The sequence below is a fragment of the Parathielavia appendiculata genome, assembly GCF_033297405.1.
Source record: "Parathielavia appendiculata strain CBS 731.68 unplaced genomic scaffold N657scaffold_36, whole genome shotgun sequence".
Taxonomy (NCBI): domain Eukaryota; kingdom Fungi; phylum Ascomycota; class Sordariomycetes; order Sordariales; family Chaetomiaceae; genus Parathielavia; species Parathielavia appendiculata.
In genome coordinates this window covers 72,872-94,840 of record NW_026944255.1, presented here as the reverse complement: position 1 = coordinate 94,840, position 21,969 = coordinate 72,872, and the positions used below count along the sequence as shown (strand labels likewise).

The following is a 21,969-nucleotide window of genomic DNA, read 5'->3' as shown; positions in this document are numbered from 1 at the left end:
TGGTCGTTGCGTGTGCAGTGTGGTGTATCGCGGCTAGTACCCACTGCGTTGGACATGATGGGCTTGATCTTGGTTGCAGGGGTGATGGGAGTCTTGTCCCACCGGGTGTCGAACTGTCTGTGGCCTCAGCCCAAGCTCTCTCGTCCTGCGAACCGCTGGAAAATCCTACTCTTCCCCGGTTCTCGGCCTTTTGAGACTTCTGCGACTTCTGTGCCTTCTTTGCCATGGCACCCGTGGGTACTTGAGCGTGAATGCTCTTCCTGGAAGGCCCCCCGAATCACCCGGGGTGTTGGAAGGTACGGATGTTAGTGGCGAGGGGAGGGCAAAGTGTGTGTTGTTTTGGCTGGTCAGGCCACAACAATCGAATAGGCAAGTGTCACTAAATGGGCAATGTTTGAAAAAGAATATAAAGTTGTTCGAGTTCAAATTGACCCTGATTGCCCTCCAACCACCAGCAAATGCCACGACAAATGAGATATCTATATAACATTATGGCTCAATGCGTTGATTCTATGCGCTCCGGTAAAATCCCTTGACTCAGAAAATGGAAGTATCCTTGAAAATCTGTCTGATCTCCTCCGGCGTGAGCGGAGCCGTTCTGGACACCAGAACCGGTCCGGCCACTGTGTCCGGGGCATACGGCTTCAAGGATGTGGTCTTGCAACCATAGTTGACTTGAATCTGGAGATTCCACTCGTCATTATTGGTGATCTAATAATTGAACATCTGTTAGTACAGCTCAAGAGCCGATGCCACCGACAGAAACAAGTTGTTGGTCACTCACGCCTTGCATGTCGAGTCGAAGGTCGATGTCCTTGTGAATGGTGCCCGGTCCATCGGAGAAATTCTCGAGCTTGTGGTCTGGGATGTTGTCGATGAAATCCCGGAGAATCTTCTTCTTGTTGCGACCCATATCAAACCAGCTTGTATGCGGGCAAGTGGTTGACCAAGGCTCTGGGGCGGGGACGTGGGACAGACGAGATCTGGGTGGCAGGAACAAGTGGCAGGGCTGGGGGAAGATCTGGGATTGTAATCTCGAAGGACGAGTGTGAATGGGGCTTGTGATGACAATAAGATTGCTGCGAGAGGAAAGCTAGACTGAGGTGGAAAGGTGAGGGCGTTTTAAAGCATCTTGTCCACTCGAGATGCCAGGTTCCTCCGGGTGGTTCCTCAACTCCTGTCTCACCCGCGCGACAAGTGAACCAAGGAGACGCAAGACGGAAGGTTTGCTCGCCCAATCATTTCGTATGGCTTAAGTTTCAGAGTGGCGGCTATTTCCTCTCCTGTGGGAGAGCGGCGCAGCAAGAGGTGAAGCATGAGGGATGGCCGAGTTGAGCGCTCAGCCGGCCAAGCCCTGGGTCGCTGACTAGCCGCGTTTGGGGACGCGTCCGCCCGCGTCGTAGGCGGCTGCTAAGCGGCGATATCTATTGCAGGAGCGGAGATGCCCCAGTCTCTCGTTGGATGTGAACCCGCACCCGTTGGGCTCCCAGACCACACGGCATTGATTGGATGGGACTGTCCAGAGTTCCTGTGTAGGGGTTGGTTCTTACCGGTGGAAAAGGAAAATAGTTACAGGCAATATATATACAGTATTGATCCTACACCGCAAGGGCAATCACCCCGCCCAGTTAGGGCTAGCGGTCCCTCCGCGCTAATTTACATGCAAGGCATTCACTCTCATGCTGCGTCCGCGCGGCTTAGTTGCCGCTCGGGCGCTCCCAGCAGTCCCTCCCATCCAGCAGTCCGAAACTCACCTTTCGGGCTTGGTGACGACAAAGCTGTGGGCGGCCGCCCGGCCGTGTTCGTCACTTAGCTGCACAGCTCGCGCTGCGCGCTTGCGGCTCCAGTATGGCGTTAGAGCGCGGTGCGCCTCTTCGTCCTTTTCTCCTTTTTGGCCCCCTCCGGGCTCCCAATCCCTTCGCCTTCTCAGGGTCTTTCTTTGTCCCTTCACGCTACAGCTCCATCGAGAGCCTATACTCAGCCAGTCATCCAAGGCCATGAGCCATGTGACTATCCGCGCTGCGCTGGAGCAGTCCAAGCGCCCCTATCAAGTCGTGCCTGTCTCTGAGCTGGGGTCAATACACGCAGTATGCCCGGTCGCTTAGAATCTGAGCCAGAGACGTGGTCTAAACTATATGGGGAACTCTTTGGTATGTGGTTTGCCCCGCAGTCGACTCCTTCGGTGTCAATATTGTAACTAAGGGAGATCGCCAAATCACTAATTCTGGCGAGAGAAATAGCAGATGGCGGCTATCCCATAGATAGATGGCTAGCTATAAGGTATTATAGTAAACGAAAGGTAACAATGAAAATTTTGTCACTCTGGCTTTATCGCCAGTACTCTTTAGGTACTTATATTCTCAAGTTCTGATTTCTCACTCAACTGTCATTTGGTTCAGTCACTTAGGTACTCTGCATGTTTGTATGTTTGTTGCTGTTTGGTAATGACGCTCGTCGATGATGGATTAGTTGAAAGAATTCATGAGGAAACTGCACGTCTATTTCAGGAGCAAGAATGGGACTTCCAATTGATTGAGAATTTTGACACACGTGTGATTGCCCCATTTGAGGTAAGATTTGTGCCGCAGCGGTCACATGACAGACAAAGAGTGACAAGGTCTCTTTGCCAAAGTTTGCTTCATACTGCAACAAAGTTGGCAACCAAACTGAAAACAGCACCTTACCTCTACGTTTCCTTTTATTTGCTTCTCGCGTCAACTCGTTCCCAGCAGGCTCTGGTGCATCTTCCGGCCACTGTATCAAAATGCTGCATCACCAACGCGACGGACTCGAGTGGGATGATGAAGGGTTCGACCTGACGCCCCGTTGGGCGTGGCAGCCCCAGGTCGACAAGATCGCTCAAGTCTGCCGAAGAGTCCTGGGGCTCTCCGCAGAAGACGACTGCCGCGTCACTTTTCATGCCGAGGGCGCCTTCAACAAGCTCTATCTAATCGACACCGCGCATGGCAAGTCTCTACTCCGTGTGTCTCTACCCGTCGACCCCAAACACAAAACACAGGGAGAAGTGACGACCTTGCGCTGGATTCGCCGCATGACCCACGTCCCGGTTCCCAAAATCATCGCCTTTGACGACACCCAAGACAACGAGATTGGCTTTGAGTGGATTCTCATGGAGTTGATGCCCGGCGTCTCGGCGTACAAGAGGTGGCGCAAGCTGTCCATGGCTGAAAAGACATGGCTTGTCGAGCAGGTCGCGGAGTTCCAAAGCCGGCTTTTCCGTCACAGCCACGAGGACGCCAAGTTTCAATCCATCGGCACACTCTTTCCAAGTGACCCGGGGTCTGATTCGATTTACGGCGATCCGAAGCCCGGCCGGATCGTATCTCGCATGTTTTTCATGGGGGATCACTTCAACTACGACATTGCCCGCGGCCCCTTCCGATCCAGTCATGACTGGCTGAGTGCATACCTCAGCATCATCTGCCAAGCGCAAGCGGATTTGTCGGCCAAGGCAGAAGACGAAGACGATCGAGAAGAAGCCGAGAATTGCCTGCGGGTCGCCGCAAAGTTGACGAAGCTGCTTCCCAAAATCTTCCCCCCTCTCCTGAATCCAGCCGAACAGACAGTCCTTTGGCACGACGACCTTTCCCTGCAGAACATCTTAGTTGACGATGACGGCAAAGTCACGGCGCTGATTGATTGGGAATGCGTGTCGTGCGAACCGCTTTGGGTCGCTGCTGAAATGCCCAAGTTTCTGCTCGGGCCCGCACGGGAAGAAGAGCCAAATCGAGAAGGATATGCAGACGCCAGCGAGGATGTCATTGGGTCCGAGGAGCTTGATGACGAAGGAAAGACTGAGCTTTACTGGATTCATTTGATGGAGTATGAACAGACGCAGTTGCGCAAGGTCTACGCTGCAAAGATGAAGGAGCTTTGGCCGCAGTGGGAGACAGAGGTTACGTATGGGACCTTGAAGCTGGATTTCCTGGGCGCTGTCGGCCGCTGTGCCGCCGGATGGTATTTGAAACGGATAGAGCAGTGGATTGATGCGGTGGAAGACGGAGCGTTTCCTCGCTTGATGGATGTTCTCAAGCCAAACCTCAACAACTGTTGAACAGCATGTGTATATCTTGAGATTTGTCGATAAACCCATGTACTAATCCCGCATGGCTTCAAAGGTGGCAAAGAAGCGAAGAGGAGAACAACGAAGAAGTAGAGGAAACACTGCAGTAAAGGGGCGTGGAGACACTACAAGGCCCTGCCTGGTTCCTGGTTTACATGACTCTCTCACACATACACCGTCCACCATCACTGCTTCACCAGGTGACAGGGTCTGATAGCGCTCAAGTGATGGGACTTGGTTGCCGAAGCTTGCAGCTGGTCTCAGTGTCCTCCGCTGTTCCGAACAATAGCAAGTTTTTCACCCGTCGTTTCTTGACTCGAAGCCAAGCAGGCCGGTATTGCACCTACCAGATTCTCTCCGCGTCAGGTCCATGTTTCGGTGCGGAAGCACAACAGAACAACCTGCCAATAGTATGCCATGAGGTGACAGCTCAGCCCCCAATTGCTGCGGACAAAACAGGTGGAGGGGTTCCGGTGGTTGTTGGACTGCATGAGGATTCTCGGCTTGTTCGGGGATTGCCGTGAATGGCAGCCATCAACTTTGAGCTTGATGACGGCGATCAGCTACCAAATCGGGGGTCACCATCAAGACGTGTTTCGGGCATCGGGAACACCCGAAGTTGTACAGAGGCTTGTTCAAGGTTATATCAGTTCCCCGGCTCCCTGCTCAAGCCCTGTTACACCTGTTCCCACTTTGAAGCCATTCAGGTAACCAACAAGCACCGCCTTTCCTAACCAAGAAGAAACATGATATTCGCCATGTCTGCTGTACCACGAGCAATCAACATCCTTTACCATTTGATATATACACGGGACACATCAGACTCGGACAATTCCCCCCGATACCCGCCATTCAGCCGGCCAGACGAGGATGACGACGACACCGTGGGCCCCTTCCAGCTCGATCCAGACAACCGCGACAAAAATCTCTCTCCCAGGATCATCGCCGCCATAGTTCTATCCGTCGTCTTCTTCCTTATCGTGATTATGGGGCTTCTCGCCTACCTCGGCCATCGACGACGTAAGGCAAGGAAAGGCGAGATCGCACTGAAAGAGGCGAGTACGCCAGCGGTGGCTACCGCCTCGGGGGCCCTTGACCCACCGCCGCCGTATCAAAAGGTACATGACGCGGTTCATCATCAAGAGCAGGAGGGGCGGTGGGGCAGTGAGGGCGAGGTCGTTGGCGAAGAGGAGGATTCACATGCCATCGGCTCACATGCGACGATTACGGATGGGATGGGTCCAGGGACGCATAACGGCGCGGATGCGCGTTAAGGGCACAGTTGACGGGAATTGGCATGAGTTGGTATGAAGTTGGCAAGACTGCAAGGGACTGACGAGCATGAGAGAGACATTATCTATAGTAATGTTGGACGACGATGGATGTTTAACTGCTGCATACACCCACGGCAGGACACCACCATAACCCACACTAACTGTACCCGTTGCAATCATCCCCCGTTCACTTGTTGGAAAAGACGGTTAGTAGATCACTCGACTACCACAGCCCATAGAGCAACTTCCCCTCCACGACTCCCTTTCCTCTAATCCTGGGGAATATTAAAGGTGACCTTCACCCCATGCCTCTTGATCCCCCACTCCCCCAACCCATTCTCCAACGCCTCAGCAAACCCCGGGTCAAACTCCCTCCCAGACTGCACCCCAGCCAACCTACCAGTCCGCCAGGCAACCCAGTCCTCGACAGCGACCTTGCCCTCCCAATCCCTCAGGATCCCGACCGCCACATCCACAATCCTCTTCTCCTCATCGCCCCCCGGCACCCTCTCATCGCCATCAAACAGATAAAACACGGTCGCCCCACAGACGCCGCAAAACGTCCGCCTCACCTCGTCCGACGAGCGGTAAACCCTCATGGTCCCGACCTCGTCGAGCGCATCCGCCGACATTTTTTTGCCAGTGGACGACGAGATACACGCTAGCGGGACAAATGTCCAGGCGACGACGTGCGAACCGGATACGAGCCGGCAGTCGCGGCATAAGCACAGACAGGCGACGCGCTTGAGGTTTTGGGAGTGGGAGTGCGCATTCGGTAGTTTGCCGGAAGAAGGGTCAATGTAGTCTGACTGAGTTGGACTCGGGCTCGGGCGGAGGTAGCGTCTTAGATACGGGTCCGCGGCCTCGGCGGGGGAAGGGCGGGAGATGGTGAGGCGGATGCCGGCGCAGTGGCATTGTGCCAGAAGGACATTGCGGTCGGGGAGGTCTGGCTCTGGCGGGGGAAGGGAGGCCAAGGTGGATTCATGATGTGGGTCGTTTGGGGGAGGGTTCCAGACGTGGAGGGCACGGCCGTTGATGGAGGGCAGCCAGGTGGACAGGTTGGGCTCGGTGGCCGGATTGGTAAAAACGTGGGAGCGGATCTGGAAGGTGTCTTCATCGTGGACGGTGAAGATGGAGGTGGCCACGCGCCATTCGGGCTTGCCGGTTTCCGGGTCGGGCTCGATGTCGCGGTCGCCGATGTGGCAGCCGCAGGTGTTGCAGAAGAAGCGCTCGGAAGCGGCCTGCGCCGAGTGAATGTACCCCGTGAGGGATGACTCTATCGAGGAGGGAGAGACGAAGTCGGGCTCGACGCCCTTGGGCAGCGGCGCGTGGAAGCAGCTGAGGGTGCCGTGGGTGTAGCGGCATATGGTGCAATGGCAGAGATGGATCGGCAGCGGGAGAGCCGACGTAGGCACCGTCACGGTGAAGTGGGCCGACTTGCAGTGGCACTGCGCTGTGAGCGTCTTGTTTGCTGCAGCGAGCTGGTGTGGGAGGTGAAGGTCGGCGGCCATTTTGTGAGTGCTTGTCCGTCGTTCTTGATGAGTTTGAGTTTGCACCGATTTTCGAGTGATATGCGTCATTGGTGATAGGGCACGGAGGTATGATTCCAATTTGGGGCGACCCCGCACAAAGCAAAGAGCGCACTGCAGTAAGCGACCCTGAGAGTTGATCCGTCACCGACGAGAGCGAGCTATCATGGGAACTTGGGTAACTAGTGAGAGAAGGCTAGGAATAGAAAACTGTTACAGCGTCCCCACAATGCCTGCTCTGACTTTGACAACCCGACCAATTCTATACTACTTGTGCAGTTTTCTTTGCTAGTTTTCTTTCTCGTTCTTTTTTTTCTTTTTCATTTCTATTACACCAGTGACAGAATCTCGAATCTTCTCAGTCCTTACTCTGCCTCGAACCCTTCCCACTCCAATAGCTCGAGTCGACCTTGTCATCGCCCGCCGGATCGGCCCTGCCATGCTTCTTCTCAAACTCGCGGTTGTGTTCGTCCACCTCGCGCTGCTGCTCGGCCGTCAGGTTGGGGCGCTCCCCAGGCACGCTGGCGTTGCTGATCTTGGGCTGGGGAGGGGGCTCGACGGAGCTCTCGAGCGGCTGCCCGCCCCCCGTCCGGCCGCGGGCGTCGCCTTCGGCCAACGCGTCCGGGATGGCGCCGGCTGTTGGGCTGGAGCCCGTCTCGACGGATTCTTTGCTCCGCGATCCGCCGCTTTGCGCACTGGCCTTCTCGGCGGCGTCGGGGGCCGACGACGTACTAGACTCGGCAGCATCGGGGGACGGCGGGTTGCCACTGGTGTTGATGTTGTAGGGCCTGACGTCGGCTAGCCGGAGTGATGGAAGTGCAGTCGCTCGCAGGCATGCCGCAGCCGGTCTCTGAAGCGCTGAAGCCATGGGTACGGAACGGAGGATTAGTCGATTCATGGTTTCTTTCGTTTCGAGACCGCAGATTGGTTGTCTTGTGGAAAGGTGTATGCTTGATGTTTTGCTTCTGCCAGATGACAAGGCAATTAATCCTTCCAGTATCGAGGAACTCTTTTGAGGTCTAGAGCATCAATGCTTCAGGATGAACTCAACTTCCAACCAGTAATTGTACTGATGGAAGTGGCGTCGTATCGTGGTTGTCGCATTAGGTGAACTTGTTTGTAGCCATGACATCATCGCTACCGCCGACTCAGCAGTTGCCCCGCTTCCCGTCCTGCCAGCGGTCACCGGCTTGAACCCCTCCAATCAACACAGTAAGTACGATGCACTGCTATACCTTCTGATATGGCTCGACTCGGTATATATAAGAATCATTGTCTCGACTATCCTTCTCATAGATTAGCTAATCGAAGTGCATCGCTTGGCGCAGTTGGAATCCGATTTGCAGATTTGCTTCTGACAGTCCCGTGAAGTGACAGGAATCCTTGGCGATGCTCGCGGCCCCGCGGGGCTCCCATCACCTTGCCCAAATGAGCGAGCAGCTCAAACCGGCATTCGTACGTGTAATTTGCAATCAACGATGCGACTGGGATTAAGCATTGTCACCTTTGGTCGAGCAGGTTGCAGAAGGGAAATCTCAGGGCCCACAACCGAGTTGGTATTACCTTCAGACCAGGATGCAAGCCGCGATGATATGGTACTACTGCGGCCGACTTGAAAGTTCGGGACGCCGCACCGGGACTGGGCGCCGCAGCCCCCGTGCCGAAAGCGAAAGCGGGATCTTCAGGAGCACCTGCCTCGGAGCGAACAGCGCCTAACGTTAAATGGATAAGCATTGTGGAGAATCCGTCAAGAAAAGACTCTGATTCGTCACTTCCACAGGAGGCCTTTACGAATACGCTGAAAGGGCAAGGATAACACTTCCAACCACGCAAAGCGCTTGCCAGTATACCGTCTTCCATTTAACAAGAGCAGCAGCTACTGCCCTTTGATGATAAGGAGAAGTATCAGGCTGTTGCTCTACGTTCGGCTTCAAATTGCAGCTCACAACAACCTCACAGCGACAGCCACCGACAAAATGGCGGACGCAATCTCAGCGACAGCAGCCATGGACACGGCCGGCAGTGAGACGGCACGACTGGTCGCGCCAACCTGGCCCCTGTCAAAGCGCATCAAGTACAGCCTTGTCGCCTTTCTCTATAACACACTGCTCCTCAAGCCAATGCTCTTTTCCATGTCACTCAAGAAGTATCTCGGTTCTCCCAGCGAGAAGGAGCCAGACCTGGTCAAGCGATACCCAATCCGCAAGTCCTTGACTATCCGTATCTTTTTCCCCCCTTCTCACAACAAAACCTCCTCATCCCTAACAACAGATATCTCCAAACTCCCCACCCTGCTCACCATCCACGGTGGCGGCTTCACCCTCGGCCAGCCGCACGACAACGACGGCTGGAACCGGACCTTCTCCAAGCGCCACGGCTTCCTGGTCATCGCCCTCGACTACACCAAAGCGCCCATGGGACCCTTCCCGACCGCCATCCACGACATCGAAGCCCTGATCAGCTGCGTCCTGTGCGACCCATCCCTCCCCCTCGACGCGGACCGCGTGGCGCTAGCAGGCTGGTCCGCAGGCGGCAACCTAGCCCTCGCGGCCTCCCAGTTGCCCTCGCTGCGCGGCCGCATCCGCGCCGCCGTGCCGCTGTACCCGGTGCTGGACATGGTGACATCGGCGCACCACGTCAAGGCGCGAGCGCGGCGGTACAAGCCCGCGCTCGGCGGCTTCCGCGGCAGGGACAGGGACTACCTGCTGGCCATGATGGGCCTGTTCAACTGGGCGTATCTCCCGCCGGGCCAGCGGTGCGACGACCCGCTGCTGAGTCCCATCTACGCGCCGCGGGAGCATCTGCCGAGGAACGTGTTTTTTGTTGCGTGCGAGATGGATCTGCTGGCGCACGAGGCGTGGCGCATGGCCTGCCGGCTTGCGGGCAAGCGGGTGCCGGACATGGACGAAGTGGTTGGGTGTGAGGAGCCGGTTGGAAAGGGGGTGCTGATCACCGAGGGCGACGAGAGGTTCGCGTGGGAGGAGGCGAGTGGCGATTCGACGATTCGCTGGCTGCTTGTGCCGGACTCCATTCACGGGTTTGACCAGGACAATATTGCCAGCTTGGTACGCGATCCCGTCACGATGGAGGATGCGCGCATCAAGACGGCCAAGACGATTGACCTGATAGGGAAGTGGTTGTTGGAGGGGCCGTTGAAGGCGGACGCTCAGAATTTGCTTATGGAATGAGAAGTACTATAGCATTGCGTATACAATATCCATCGACTTCCAATACACAGGAATCTGAGCTACCAAAGGCGAAAGCGAGAACCACCGAGTAAGTCATACATACCCCTTTGCACGCACGCTTACACAATTACATACTCCTTCAACACCTGCTCCAGACTCTCGACTGCAACTCCCTTCGCATCCGCCCAAATCTCATGTCCCTTAGCGCTGCCTTTCGATCGTCCATCCGCCGCCCAAATCTCCATAACCGCATTCTTCAGAGCTGCATCCACCTTCAACCCATGCAGCTTCTCCACCCTCGCCTTGACATCCCCCTCGGACGAACCCCTCACAGCATCCCACACGGGATCCTTGAGCTCATATAGCATCTCACACCGATGCAACACCTCAAACACCCTCGCCTCCACATCCACCACGTCCAGCTGCAGGTCCCTGCCGAGCGCAATCTCGAACCCCTCCTCCGGGCTCCACCGGTGCACATTTCCCAGCGCCACCGTGGTGCACCCCTCGTCCGGGTCGCGCGTAACGCGGAACCCGGGCACGGCCGCGGCCACGTCGCTGCCCGTGTGGCCCACCAGTTTGACGTGCCACTGCCGCCACTTTGCCCTGCCCGAGCCGTTGTTCCACTCCGGTCCGATGGTCAGCAGGCCCTCGGCCTGGTTCCATGTAATGGGCGTGCGGACGTAGGAGCTGAGAGCGGGCCGTTCCTCGTCGCCCGAGAGGTCGAGGTCGTGTTCGGGCTCTTCGACCAGCTCAAAGTGCGCGTCCTTGCCGACGACGAGGAGGAGAGTGATGTCGGTCGGCCGCGGGGAGCCGTTGGCCAGCTTGGCGGAGCTGTCGAGCGGGAGGATGGTGCCCTCCGGGGCGAGGACGGGGATGTGCGAGAGGTCGCGGTGCAGGTGCATGTACCGGCCGCCGTCATAGACGAGGTGGTGCGGGTGCAGCAGGTCGACGTAGCGGCGGCCCGGCGGCAGCCAGGCGCGCACGCCGCCCAGCAGCGTGGTGGGGCTGGTCGGGGAGGTGATGGGCGCGACGATGAGGTCCGGCCCGAAGTAGTACTGCGTCGGGACCGTGTAGGCCTCGGCGGCGTCGTTGTGGTTCCAGTACATGGGCTGGATCAGCGGCTCGTTCTCGTAGCTGGCGCGGATGTTCATGGTGTAGAGAAAGGGGATCAGGCGGTGGCGGAGGATGAGAAAGTCCTTGATGGTCTTGGATGCCTCCTTCTCGTAGTTCCACGGCTCCCGGGAGTTCCAGGGGCTCTTGTTCGAGTGTAGCCGCAGGATCGGGGAGAAGCATCCGAGCTGCACCCAGCGGACGTTGAGCTGGTTGGACCGGACGCCGCCCCAGTGCCCGCCAATGTCGTGGCTCCACCAACCGTAGCCAATGTTGGAGGCCGTCGCGGTGAACTCGGGTTGGAACTCGAGGCCCTCCCACGTGGTTTGCTGGTCGCCCGAGAAGCCAATCGGGTACCGGTGTGAGCCGGCGCCTGCATAGCGGGAGAAGGTCAACGGCCGCTGCAGGGTTTGGAGACTGCGCTTGCTGGTGAGATAGTGGTAGTGGTTGAGCACCCAGAGGGGGTCCACGCCGGGAATCTTGGTCCGGTTGCCCTGCTGCCAGTCGATCCACCAGAAGTCGACGCCCTGCTTCTCGAGTGCCAGCTTGAGAACGTCAAAGTAGGCGTCAAGGAACTTGCGGTCGGTGCAGTCAAAGTCGATCGGCTCTCCTTTCGAGGGATCACGGTTCAGAGCCTTGGCGACCGCCTCGTACAGATCCTCAAAGGCCCGAATGCCGTCGGCCGGATGGTCGTTGAGGGTCACCTTGAGATTCCGTCTGTGCAGTTCCTTCAGGAATCCCTCCGGGTCTGGGAAGAGGTCGCGGTTCCAGCTGTACCCGGTCCATCCCGAGCCGTATCCCGGCGGGAGGTTGACCTTGTGCCAGTCCATGTCGACCACGCCAACATTGAGTGGGATGCCCTCGCGCTTGAAGTGGTCCATGAGCTCGAGATACTCGCTGGCTGAGTATTCATGGTATCGTGACCACCAGTTTCCAAGCGTCCAGCGAGGGAGAACGGGCTGGCTTCCGGAGATGCGGTAAAAATCCCTGATTGCCGCCTTGTGGTCCCCATTGTAAGCAAAGACATAGCCGTCAATGCGGCCAGGTCGCCGTGTGGCGATCCAACCGTCCTCGAATAGCATTGACTTGCTGTCGTCGAGGACGGCGTAGGCCTTGCGCGAGAGAACGCCTGGTTCCAGGTCCACGCGGCCGTAAGCGCCATCCAAGGTCCTGGCAGTGCCGCCCAGGTCGCCGTAGCTCTTGCCGTCGTAGTGCCAAACATCTTTGCCGACTGTGACGGAGAGACCCGACGAAGAGAACTCCCGCTTGTCGTATTTGAGATGGAAATGATCCGTGATGATCTCCAGGGCGTTCTTTGATTCCACCACGCGGTAGTGCGGGGCATCGAACCACCTGAAGAGCGCAAACGTGGACACGCGGTCCTCAAAGCCGCCGTCCTCGGACCATTCGTAGCGGAGCAGCCGGTCGGTCAAAACGCTGAAGCGGTAATGCGACCCTTGGACAATGGCCTTGGGGTTGGTTGCTGGTCTGTTGGGGAACGTGTACCGGTAGTCGGCCATTGTAGGTTAAGTGACTTGGAATAGAAGCGGACCTGAAAATCGGAAAATGGCGGATTTCATTAAAAGAACAAAGAAAATGGAGAACCCCAACTTTGCTACGTATCCCAAGTCAACTTGAGACGGAGATGTTGGGTTCAGACTGAATATTATTCAAGCCCAGAGCTTGAACTTCCAGAATCCCGCGACTCGTTCGCGCTACTCCACGGTCAGCTGCTCCCCGTCTTATTACCCCTGTCAACCCCGCATTCACGGCCAGAGGTGAAACAGCAGTGAGTGGCACCAGCGACACCTGGCCTCACCTGACCAGTGAACAGCCAATCATGGTCGAGTCGTGGGGATCTGGGTTGCTCCCTTCCTTCCCCTTCCAGCGCTGCATACAACTCTCTTCCGTTGTAACTGCGTTGATGTGAGTGACAATATATCGACGCGGCTGTGCTTGCGTTGAGCTTATCGACAATCATGATAGAATACTCAAGTCTCGGCTCGATGCTCGTCCAATAAACCAGACATGTCTGAGACACGGGTGACGGAAAACCAGGCCCCATGATGAGGTGTATTGAGCGCCTCTTGGTTTTCTTCATCTCACTGACCGTTAGGATATCAGTTCAGTGTCATCTGAGAGGTTTGTCCAGGAGGTATTCAGGGTTGTAGACGACTCAGGAGTGCAGAATAAGGAGAGTTCTGTGTGATGCCGCTACAAGCACAGGAGAGTACAGAAGTAACCCTAGGAAATGCTCTTCAGTAAATGCTAAGGATCATGGGTTGGTAATATGTTCGGCCTTATTCATCGTTCGAAGTTACCAGGTAACGAATGTGTTGATTCCAGGATAGTAGCACAGACTGCAGAAAACTAGGATAGCGGCACAGCCGCCCAGTGACCTAGGCTAACCATCGCTCGCAACTCAAAGGCACCAAAACAGCACAACCGTCTTGTTGGTAGAGGAGGAATGAGCCTATTTTGGGGAAGCCTCAGTAAAAGATTCGACCTTGAACGTGACAGTCCCCGATTCCTGCCAATTGAAAGACGTATTTCTCCTGCAATCCTTCTTCCTTTTGGTGTAATCTGGATTCCGAGTGTGACTCAGGATCGTGATGATACGTTCATAGCCGTGAGGATTGATCGTTTCGGAGCGGGAGACAATAGAAGTGCTTCTATTGTCCTCCCACTCCTTGGCTTGTTGAAGCCAGTAGTCTCATGAGCGGCAGTGATGTTGTTGGTGATCTCCTGGTCATTTCAATGCTTGCCATTTCAGCTGGCACTGCATGGCTTTGTCAACTTGATGACGGTTGTCGGTTGGCGAGTCTCATGGGCCGATATCGCTTATATTTTGACAGGTAGTGAGTACGTATGGGAGTTGAGTCCCTAGATGGTTGATGGTAAAGTTTAGGTTTGATGGGGAGAATTGACCGCTAGGATAGCAACATTTATCTGATTCGCTAACAGAACTCAACACCACTCCTGGCTCAAGTCAAGTGTCAGACGGGCCACAAAGGCTATGTTGTCAATTACGCCTTCATGATGCATTTTCTAGCTGATTCTGGATATCGATGACACCGGCGTTTCAGTATGAACTATGATGAGACGCCGCTCACTGGTGCCTTAGAACAAAGCGGTTACTATTGGGTAGCTGCAAACGAAACAGAGTACTCGAGCCAGAATCGAGCGGGGAGTCGAGTCCACAATTGTAATGGAGAGAATGAGCTATGAGCAAGAACGTAATCTCAGCCACAGGCAGGCGTACAGTTAATTAGGGTTCAAAGTGGAAGAGATGCCAAAAAGGACGGAAAGACAAGACATCCAGCTTGGCAAAATGAAAGCTGGCGACGTTGACCTAGGCGGAGCGCAGATAATGTAGATGGGGGTATAGAATGAAGCAAAGAGCGAATGAGAGAAAGCCGCAAGTACAAGTAAATTATGAAACATCGGAGGATGAAGGCCTTGTATTCATGCCATGGGCGTTGCTAGGCCGCGCGAGCACAGACATAACTACTGGGAAGCTTGTGGCAGGTCCCGAAAACTACGACAGCGAGTTCTGGCTTATACCCGAATACCTAGAGAGAACTATGATGCCCCCCGGCGACCTTCTACCATCATGATGTTAACACACATAGTTATACACACCCACTCCAACTCGCGTGCCAGCCTAGAGCTCGGCCTCGTCCATATTCCTAACAAACAACATGAACCACCTGACCGAGTTGACATGACCCAGCACGCTGACCCTCTCATCCACCGTGTGGATCTTGCCCAGCCCCGGCCCAACCTCGGGGTCATACCCGGGACCAAATCGGAAGATATGTCTGGTCAGCCCCCAATAATACCTCGTATCCGTGTTGCCCGTCATGATGCCCGGCGTGACAATCACCTCGTCGCCGTAGAGCGCGCGCGTTGTGCCGGCCAGGACCGCGAACGGACTCCTCTGGACCGAGCCGTCGGCCGGCGTGACGGGCGCGACCTCGAGCTCGTGCGTCGTCGAGGCGGCCAGGATGATGGAGGACGACGACGGCGGCTCCTCCTCCTTGGCGTCGAACGCGTGCAGCGTCAAGTTGTGCTTGTGGGCCGTGTCGGCGGCGAGGGATGCCAGCCGGTCCTTGACCAGCTGCGTCGTCTCGCCGATGTTGATGCGGTGGTTGACAACCGCGGTGGCGCGCTCGGGCAGCGCGTTGACCTTGATGCCGCCCGAGACGACGTCGACGGCCTGCGAAGTCTGCATCAGGTACTTGATCTGAGGACCCTGTTTTGCGGCTTCCAGGGCGAGGTGGTCCGGCTTTGCGTCCAGTTTCTTGCACGTGTGGTCGCGAGGATAGGAGGAACCTGAACGGCGCCGGCGGCGGCTCAGGAGCTTTTTGAGCTGGTCCGGGAACTCGGGTGAGTAAGCGGCGCCGCATTGGAGTTGGGTGTAGTAGGGGTTCGAGTCGACGAGGCGGGTGCGGTACTGCTCCGACTCGATCTTGGTGATCAGCTCGCTGAGGATGCCGATACTGGTGTGGTCCGACGGAACGGACGAGTGGCCGCCGGGCATACGGACCGTGATGTGGATATCGGTGTAGCCCTTCTCGGCGGTCCCGGGCTTTGCGAACAGGGTACCCCAGGCCCGTTCGAAGCCGCTCCCCTCGTCGACGATGACGGCGATGCCGTCTTTCCCATAGCGGTTCTGGATGAACTTTGCGAGGTGCGACGCTCCCTGGGTGCCCGAGCACTCCTCGTCAAAGCCAAAGGAGAGCAGAATTGTCCGCTTGGGCTGGAAGCCGGCCTCGAGAAGCAGCTCAAGCGTCTCCATGGCGGCGATGAGCTGGTTCTTGCAGTCGCTGGCACCGCGGCCCCAGATGTACTTGCCGTCATACTCTCCGCTCCAGGGAGGGTACGTCCAGGAACCAATGGTCTCGGGCGGGACCGGCACGGTGTCCTGGTGTGCCATGAGCAGCGTCGGCTTCAGCGACTCGTCGCTGCCCCGCCACGTGTACAGCAGGCCATGTGTGTTGACCTTCTCGACCCGCAGCTTGCTGTGGATGAGCGGGAAAGTCTTCTCGAGATACTTGTGGAAGGTATAGAAGACATCCCATCTCGGGTCCTCGCCAATAGGCCCGAGGTCGTCGAACGACTCGGTCTTGACCTGGACAGCGCCGGCCAGACGGCGGATGGTGGCATTTCTGAAGCCGCTGCTGACAATGTGCTCGTACACCTTGTCGAGCTTCGAATCTTTGCTTGGCAGCAGAGGCTGCGGCTGTTCGCATCCCGATCGGAAGTCGGTCTCTCGTCCCGCATGGCCCGCAAAGAGCCGCTCGGAAAAGCCGAGATGCGGGAAAGGGACAAGGAAGAAAGCCAGGACGAGAAACGCCAAAGTGAGGCACTTGGCCTTGGACCGCCTTTGGTCCCCACGCTGAGGGACTCGGTCGAGAGGCAGCACAGGTGTGGCCGCCGACTTCATTTTGTTCTTGCCAGGGCGGTTATGGTTGTCCAAGAGGGGATGTCTCGGGAGTGGCGCTGACGAGTGACGCAAACGGGGAGCTGAAATACCATAGTCAACAGCAAATGAACTCAGTGTGGAGCAAGGATCTGCGGAGGAAGCTGTGGGCTTCGTTGACCTGCTTTTCTGGGATGATAGCGCAACGCCTTTGCGATATGGTGTCATTACGTAACCCGGCTTCTTTCATAATCAAGATGTGTATTGTCTGTTATGTTTTTGAGCGCTGAATGAATGAAGCTCGAGAACTAACATCATCGCTATTGATGATGAGCCGGAGCTGCGAAACACCGACCGGTTATACCGCTATAGCAATCATGAAAACGGCTGACGAAGTGCATTATCAGTGAGTGGCCCACCTTAACAATCTTAGCAGGGCTGCATCCCAGATGTATCATAAGAATTAACGTTAACGTTAGTAGTGTCGGAACGAAGCCGCCTTGATGGCTGCATTCAACGGACCTCGGTGGTTGATTGGTGCCAGCATTGCAACCCCTCTTTCTTACATACTTAGTCCTCTCCCATGCCCATCAACAGCATGGTCAATCAATCACTTTTACCACCTTAAAAATTCAATCCACTGCTTTGGCTGGGAATAGCTTCTTCCAGCGCATATCTCAGCGGTCGTCGCCCTGCAGGTTCCAACAAGTAGTGCTCTTAAGATTTCTTTTTGTTAAGGTGGGCCACTCACCGATAATGCACGTTAATGTACATCCGTATTATTCATAGTTAAGTACCATTGAGTTAACCAGCAAACACTGCTAGTGGCCTTGATGTGGATAAACAACCTCGCGCGATCAGTCATGCGTCTTGAATTGAGTGGATTTCTCGAAGTCAGGGGGTTGTGATCGCTGCCCTGCCCCTTTTCCGATGAAAGTCCGAGTCGTCCGCAGGGATCTCGGGAACTGCTAAACGATCGGATAATTAGTGGCATCTGAGTGTGTATCAATGCCTACAGAGAAGGGCAACTGGGCAAGCATGGCCAACTTCGGACAGTCGAAACCTTCATTAGCGAGCAGACGCTGGTCGCGCCGACTGTTATTTGATTTAAGTTACCTAACTAGCCTTATACTTCAAGAACTGATGAAATTGGGAACTTGAGCCCTCTCAGACTAACAAGAAGCTATATTCTAGCACCATTTCTAGCCGAGACTTATAACGTTAGGTATAGAGTCGAATCTTAAATTCCCAGGTTGCCTGGGCCAGGCAGTCTCAGCGGCTTGGAGAAAAATTGAAGTCTTCCATGATCTTGTACCAAGTGCAGTTGCCCTTAGAAATTGCAGCTACTGGCACCGCTCAGGCTATCGGGTTGAATGTCTGGTATTTATCAGTGAAGTCGAGAGCTTGCTAGTCTGTAACTACTAACAAGGTGTTTACCTCGAGTTTCCAGGCCTTGGGATCCTGTCCCCATTCGCCTAAAGTTACCTACTTACGGAATTGACCACTGGCACCTCAAAGCCAGTCGTAGTCGCCACGGCCTTTATTGGAAACGTGCACTGTCCTGCAGACATAGAGCAACAAGCAACCCAGCTATTACTGGGCAAGGTTCGATGTTCAATCCTCAGATTCCTAAAATTGTTGGTTCTCGAGTCGGCCCAATGTATATCTCGCCGTGCTCAAACGCTTCTGCGTTTCAAGCCCAAACCGGAATTCGAAGAGTCAATCGCTATTTCACAAACGGTTACAGATGTTAGCAGCGGTCAACAATTTGGAGTCGTCAATGACATTACATGGGGTAGAACTTCAAGCTGCTTCATAACATGGCCCATCTTGCGCTCGGCGAACCTATATCGGTACTGCTTATCCCTGAGTCTGACTGTGGTTTTGCACCGGGGAGGGGAGTATTGAGTGAGCATTTACCGTTCTTTGGAGGTTGCCCGTGTCTTTCTAAGTTTTAGGTATATTACCATGGCCAATTGGAAGTCAAGGCTACTTACCACAGCTGAATCTCACTGTTTTCACATCAGATTCGGTAGGTAGTTTTGTCATATATTAGTGCCTGTTCCGACTCCTATTCCGGTTCTGGTCGAACTGGTTACGTGGTTTGAGTTTGGCTTTGGGCTTTGTCAGTTCTCCTCCCCAATTTCTCGTTCGTTCCCCCCACCTTTTCCTTCTACTGACTAACCATGTTGTTTGTGTTGCCAGCCTACACAAACTTCACCTACTCTGCCCTGCAGACCACCACCACCGCAACCATCACCCCAGGCCCGGCAGGCCAAGAAACACGATCAACCTGACAGCTGAAGCTCCAAGTTGCATGAGCATGCAGACATGATTTGGTACGGAGTAGCTCCTGGGCTCTGAGATTGTGCTCAAGATGGGCTTCTGGCAGTGCCTCAAGTAAGTTACCTTAGTCTCAGTCACGCGTGTTGTTGCATCTGGGTCCCCCAAGCTGTGAGCCCAAGCTGTGACCCCCAACTGTGACCCCCAATATGGCCCCTAAGTCTAGCCCCCAAGCCGGTGGTGTTGTCTCGGCTGTGCATCGTAGCTGATGTCAGCGATCCTCCAGGAATCTTGCAACCTTAGGCAGGCACCGGTTTCCTGTGGGGCTTGCTGCCGAAATTGACCCAACTTGAATGGCTCATCAACGCAGGGCACGTGTGCGCCGTGAAGTTGCAGCAATCCGCCGAGAAACAAACCATTGTCTCCACAGCGGAGCCCATCGAAATGTGGCTTCCTTTCCAACAGGAATGGAACGGTGGCCTGCTATTTTTGCGCAAAGGTATCATTAACCTGGATTTGCGACGTGAGATGTCGGATTGAATGTTGGGGGCTGAATCGGATCACCTGGGACGTTGTCATTCTGCCACCGTGACCGACAAGCCTCATTCTCAGGTCACAGGAGACCGCGAGCCACCTCGAATACGGAAAATCTGGTTGAAATGTTTAATTCTCTCGCATCCAAGGGGGGGCTGGTGGAGGGCCGGGGCTTCCCGCTTCAAACTGCGAACGGTGGAGCAGTTTCCCCGCGTCGACATGAAGCGCTAACTGAAAACGGAATTCATTAATTGGGGCGGGTCTCGTGTGTGACGCCAGACTCACCTCGCCCGCGCCGCTTGCGGCCGGATCTGGACCCTTGACTTCCATCGAGGGAATTGCAACTCAGATCGGCTGGACGGTGGTCAGTGAGATACAAAAGAGCGCGCCACTGCGCAGTGCGCAGGCTCGCCAGTGATCTCGCCCATTCCTCTTTCATGGTTGAGTGGTGATTATCAAGCCCATCCATTACTCTCATCCCTCGCTTCCAGCCGTCCCTGTGTTCCTGCGATCACTGCTCGCTCCAACCCCACTGCCCACAACATCTCTTATCACTGCACGTCGTCAACGCGTGATTTCCCTTGTACAACCAGCACCGAAACACACCACCATGGCAGGCTGCTTGAAGGCCCTTCACTTCTGGAGGAAAAAAAGCAGGCCGTACTCTGCTGGCACGAATGAGAGGTCCTCTTCACCACAGCGCGGGCGTACCCGTACCGTCTGGATACCCGACCCCGAAAAGCCGCCCCTGGATGTCCAGCACGTCAACTTCACGCTCCCATCCACAGGCGTGCCGATCCGCCGTCATGTGAATCCGTCTTACTCGGCGGCCGCGACTCCCGCCGATACCAGATGGATTGACTCGGCCACGGCGACAAAGGCGGCGCCGGCTTATTTCGGCAGCGGAGTCAGGATGCAAGACGGGGACATCGGCGATCCGGACGAGGTCGCCCGACAGAAGAAAGCTGCGCAGGAGGAGCAGGAACGCCTCGATTTCTTCCAGATGATGTGATCCATCCGACTGTCAGTCTGTCATACACCACAAATCCCAACCAACCCCCAGCGGGAGACCCTCGGTCCTGGTGGCATTAGCCATGTTGTCTCCCCCAACGAGCCAGTTGCGCCCTGGTGCGGACGGAGACAGGTCGCTTCCACGAAGTACTGTGCGGCGTCCGCACTGAGCTGAAACGCTGCCTCACCTCTCGACTCCAGGTTCGCTTAGAAACAGTTCTCCGTTCTCAGAGCAATGCCTGCCAGCCAGTCACGCAGCTATATAGTCGGAGCGGAGCATGCAGCCGGTGCAGTCGTTCCAGCCGAGCCCAATCTACCTGCCCGAGGGATTGGGTCAGGTGCCTTGAGCGAGGATGTGGCCGGGAGCCGGCACAATCCAGTACGGCAGTCGACATCCATCGCGCCGAGATACCCGAGACGGTTCCGGCTCCCTCACCTCTCAGCAACGTGAGCCGGGGCACTAAAGGACGAACCACAGTGCACCAACGCACCTTCTGAGGCGATGAGCCGTTTGGGGAGGTGTCACCGTTCTGTCGACGAATTTTGGAGGAGGTAAAGGGCCAGAAGACCAGAAGAAAGGCTCAGAGAGTTATACACTTTCAATGTGTTCGGAGTCATTTGTTTGCATCAGCCGCGGTCTGAAGAGCATGGCAAGGCATCTGTATTGTGACTTTTCAGCCATTCTTCTGTTGCGCTCTGGTACTGGTACTGCTTGAGGTGTGCAACCACAGCCAGTCAACACGGCTGGTTGACTGGTTTGTAGAAGCGCGCCATGGGGACCTGCGATCTTAACCTTGGGTCTCTCCAGGAATCCTTCCTGGGTATGTGATAGCGGCCGAGGTGTCCGCAGCTCACTGCACTCGGGAGCATTCTATCCGAGTTTACCTCTCCCCCAGCCTTCATAGACTCAGTTAAGACTTTCAGAGAATTCCAGTTGCAAAGAACGGGATCTCTACGCCCACTCCGCCCAGCATCAACCCCAGAGAGCTGGCACCGGTGCACCCTGACGAGGACGGAGTACTAATCCTGCTTCCACGTGCACTTATCCGTGGTAGTAGAACACAAATAATCCTAGTCTCTACTCTACCAACTGCCCTCTTACTGTCAAGCATCACCGTGACATTCTGGCCGACTTTTGGGATGGTTACCCTCAATTTTTCGGTTGTACGTCCACATGCCTTGCGAGTTGACCGAGGATTTGGATGAGAGACTTCGCCAAGCTTCATGAACGTGGCTGAGAAAAGGGAGTTGGAAAGGAGTGAACAAAGTAGATGTGTACATCTCAATGGCTGTCGTGACTTGTTTAATCGGGACGGTCTGCCTGTTTGGTATGGACTGTTGGCTTGCGTACTTTAGATAGTAGGAGTTTACGTGCGTCTCTTGCATCACCAACCTACTAGAGTCGATTTGTTGGAAGTCGGGCTTTCACACGCCGGACGCGTGGGTTTCGAAGCATAGAAACGTGCCTATACAGTCCAGCCGTGGTTTGTTCGTAAGCGTGGCACAAGATATGAATTGGGATCCGGGA

The 21,969-nt window shown here is 55.5% G+C and overlaps 11 protein-coding genes across 11 annotated transcripts; 6 read left to right on the top strand and 5 right to left on the bottom strand.

Annotated features, from left to right (window-relative positions):
* Positions 1-537: 537 nt before the first annotated feature.
* N657DRAFT_637728 (uncharacterized protein) lies at positions 538-913 on the bottom strand (the record flags this gene model as incomplete). The annotated part of the gene is made up of 2 exons (XM_062791530.1): positions 538-711; positions 785-913. 2 exons carry the CDS (start codon positions 911-913, stop codon positions 538-540), a joined length of 303 nt encoding a protein of 100 aa, XP_062642651.1.
* A 714-nt stretch (positions 914-1,627) lies between these two features.
* N657DRAFT_325621 (uncharacterized protein) lies at positions 1,628-2,254 on the top strand. Its single transcript, XM_062786823.1, has one exon. It carries the CDS (start codon positions 1,680-1,682, stop codon positions 2,103-2,105), a length of 426 nt encoding a protein of 141 aa, XP_062642650.1. The 5' UTR covers positions 1,628-1,679; the 3' UTR covers positions 2,106-2,254.
* Positions 2,255-2,631: 377 nt separating this feature from the next.
* Positions 2,632-4,291, top strand: N657DRAFT_650847 (kinase-like protein). The gene has a single exon (XM_062794042.1). It carries the CDS (start codon positions 2,765-2,767, stop codon positions 4,073-4,075), a length of 1,311 nt encoding a protein of 436 aa, XP_062642649.1. The 5' UTR covers positions 2,632-2,764; the 3' UTR covers positions 4,076-4,291.
* Positions 4,292-4,842: 551 nt separating this feature from the next.
* N657DRAFT_684902 (uncharacterized protein) lies at positions 4,843-5,358 on the top strand (the record flags this gene model as incomplete). Its single annotated transcript, XM_062796731.1, has 1 exon — positions 4,843-5,358. One exon carries the CDS (start codon positions 4,843-4,845, stop codon positions 5,356-5,358), a length of 516 nt encoding a protein of 171 aa, XP_062642648.1.
* A 72-nt stretch (positions 5,359-5,430) lies between these two features.
* N657DRAFT_650846 (uncharacterized protein) lies at positions 5,431-6,927 on the bottom strand (the record flags this gene model as incomplete). The annotated part of the gene is made up of 1 exon (XM_062794041.1): positions 5,431-6,927. A coding segment is annotated over exon 1 (992 nt), but the record flags the coding sequence as incomplete, so codon positions are not given.
* A 13-nt stretch (positions 6,928-6,940) lies between these two features.
* Positions 6,941-7,970, bottom strand: N657DRAFT_650845 (uncharacterized protein). Its single transcript, XM_062794040.1, has one exon. It carries the CDS (start codon positions 7,753-7,755, stop codon positions 7,246-7,248), a length of 510 nt encoding a protein of 169 aa, XP_062642646.1. The 5' UTR covers positions 7,756-7,970; the 3' UTR covers positions 6,941-7,245.
* Positions 7,971-8,736: 766 nt separating this feature from the next.
* On the top strand, positions 8,737-10,136 carry N657DRAFT_650843 (alpha/beta-hydrolase). Its single transcript, XM_062794039.1, has one exon. It carries the CDS (start codon positions 8,864-8,866, stop codon positions 10,073-10,075), a length of 1,212 nt encoding a protein of 403 aa, XP_062642645.1. The 5' UTR covers positions 8,737-8,863; the 3' UTR covers positions 10,076-10,136.
* On the bottom strand, positions 10,067-12,883 carry N657DRAFT_650842 (glycoside hydrolase family 31 protein). The gene has a single exon (XM_062794038.1). The coding sequence runs from the start codon at positions 12,706-12,708 to the stop codon at positions 10,195-10,197; it is 2,514 nt and encodes an 837-aa protein (XP_062642644.1). The 5' UTR covers positions 12,709-12,883; the 3' UTR covers positions 10,067-10,194.
* A 589-nt stretch (positions 12,884-13,472) lies between these two features.
* Positions 13,473-13,944, top strand: N657DRAFT_325588 (uncharacterized protein). Its single transcript, XM_062786822.1, has one exon. The coding sequence runs from the start codon at positions 13,656-13,658 to the stop codon at positions 13,905-13,907; it is 252 nt and encodes an 83-aa protein (XP_062642643.1). The 5' UTR covers positions 13,473-13,655; the 3' UTR covers positions 13,908-13,944.
* Positions 13,945-14,639: 695 nt separating this feature from the next.
* N657DRAFT_650841 (carboxypeptidase S) lies at positions 14,640-16,727 on the bottom strand. Its single transcript, XM_062794037.1, has one exon. The coding sequence runs from the start codon at positions 16,635-16,637 to the stop codon at positions 14,853-14,855; it is 1,785 nt and encodes a 594-aa protein (XP_062642642.1). The 5' UTR covers positions 16,638-16,727; the 3' UTR covers positions 14,640-14,852.
* A 3,313-nt stretch (positions 16,728-20,040) lies between these two features.
* N657DRAFT_684896 (uncharacterized protein) lies at positions 20,041-20,442 on the top strand (the record flags this gene model as incomplete). The annotated part of the gene is made up of 1 exon (XM_062796730.1): positions 20,041-20,442. The coding sequence occupies one exon, from the start codon at positions 20,041-20,043 to the stop codon at positions 20,440-20,442; it is 402 nt and encodes a 133-aa protein (XP_062642641.1).
* Between the last annotated feature and the right edge of the window lie 1,527 nt (positions 20,443-21,969).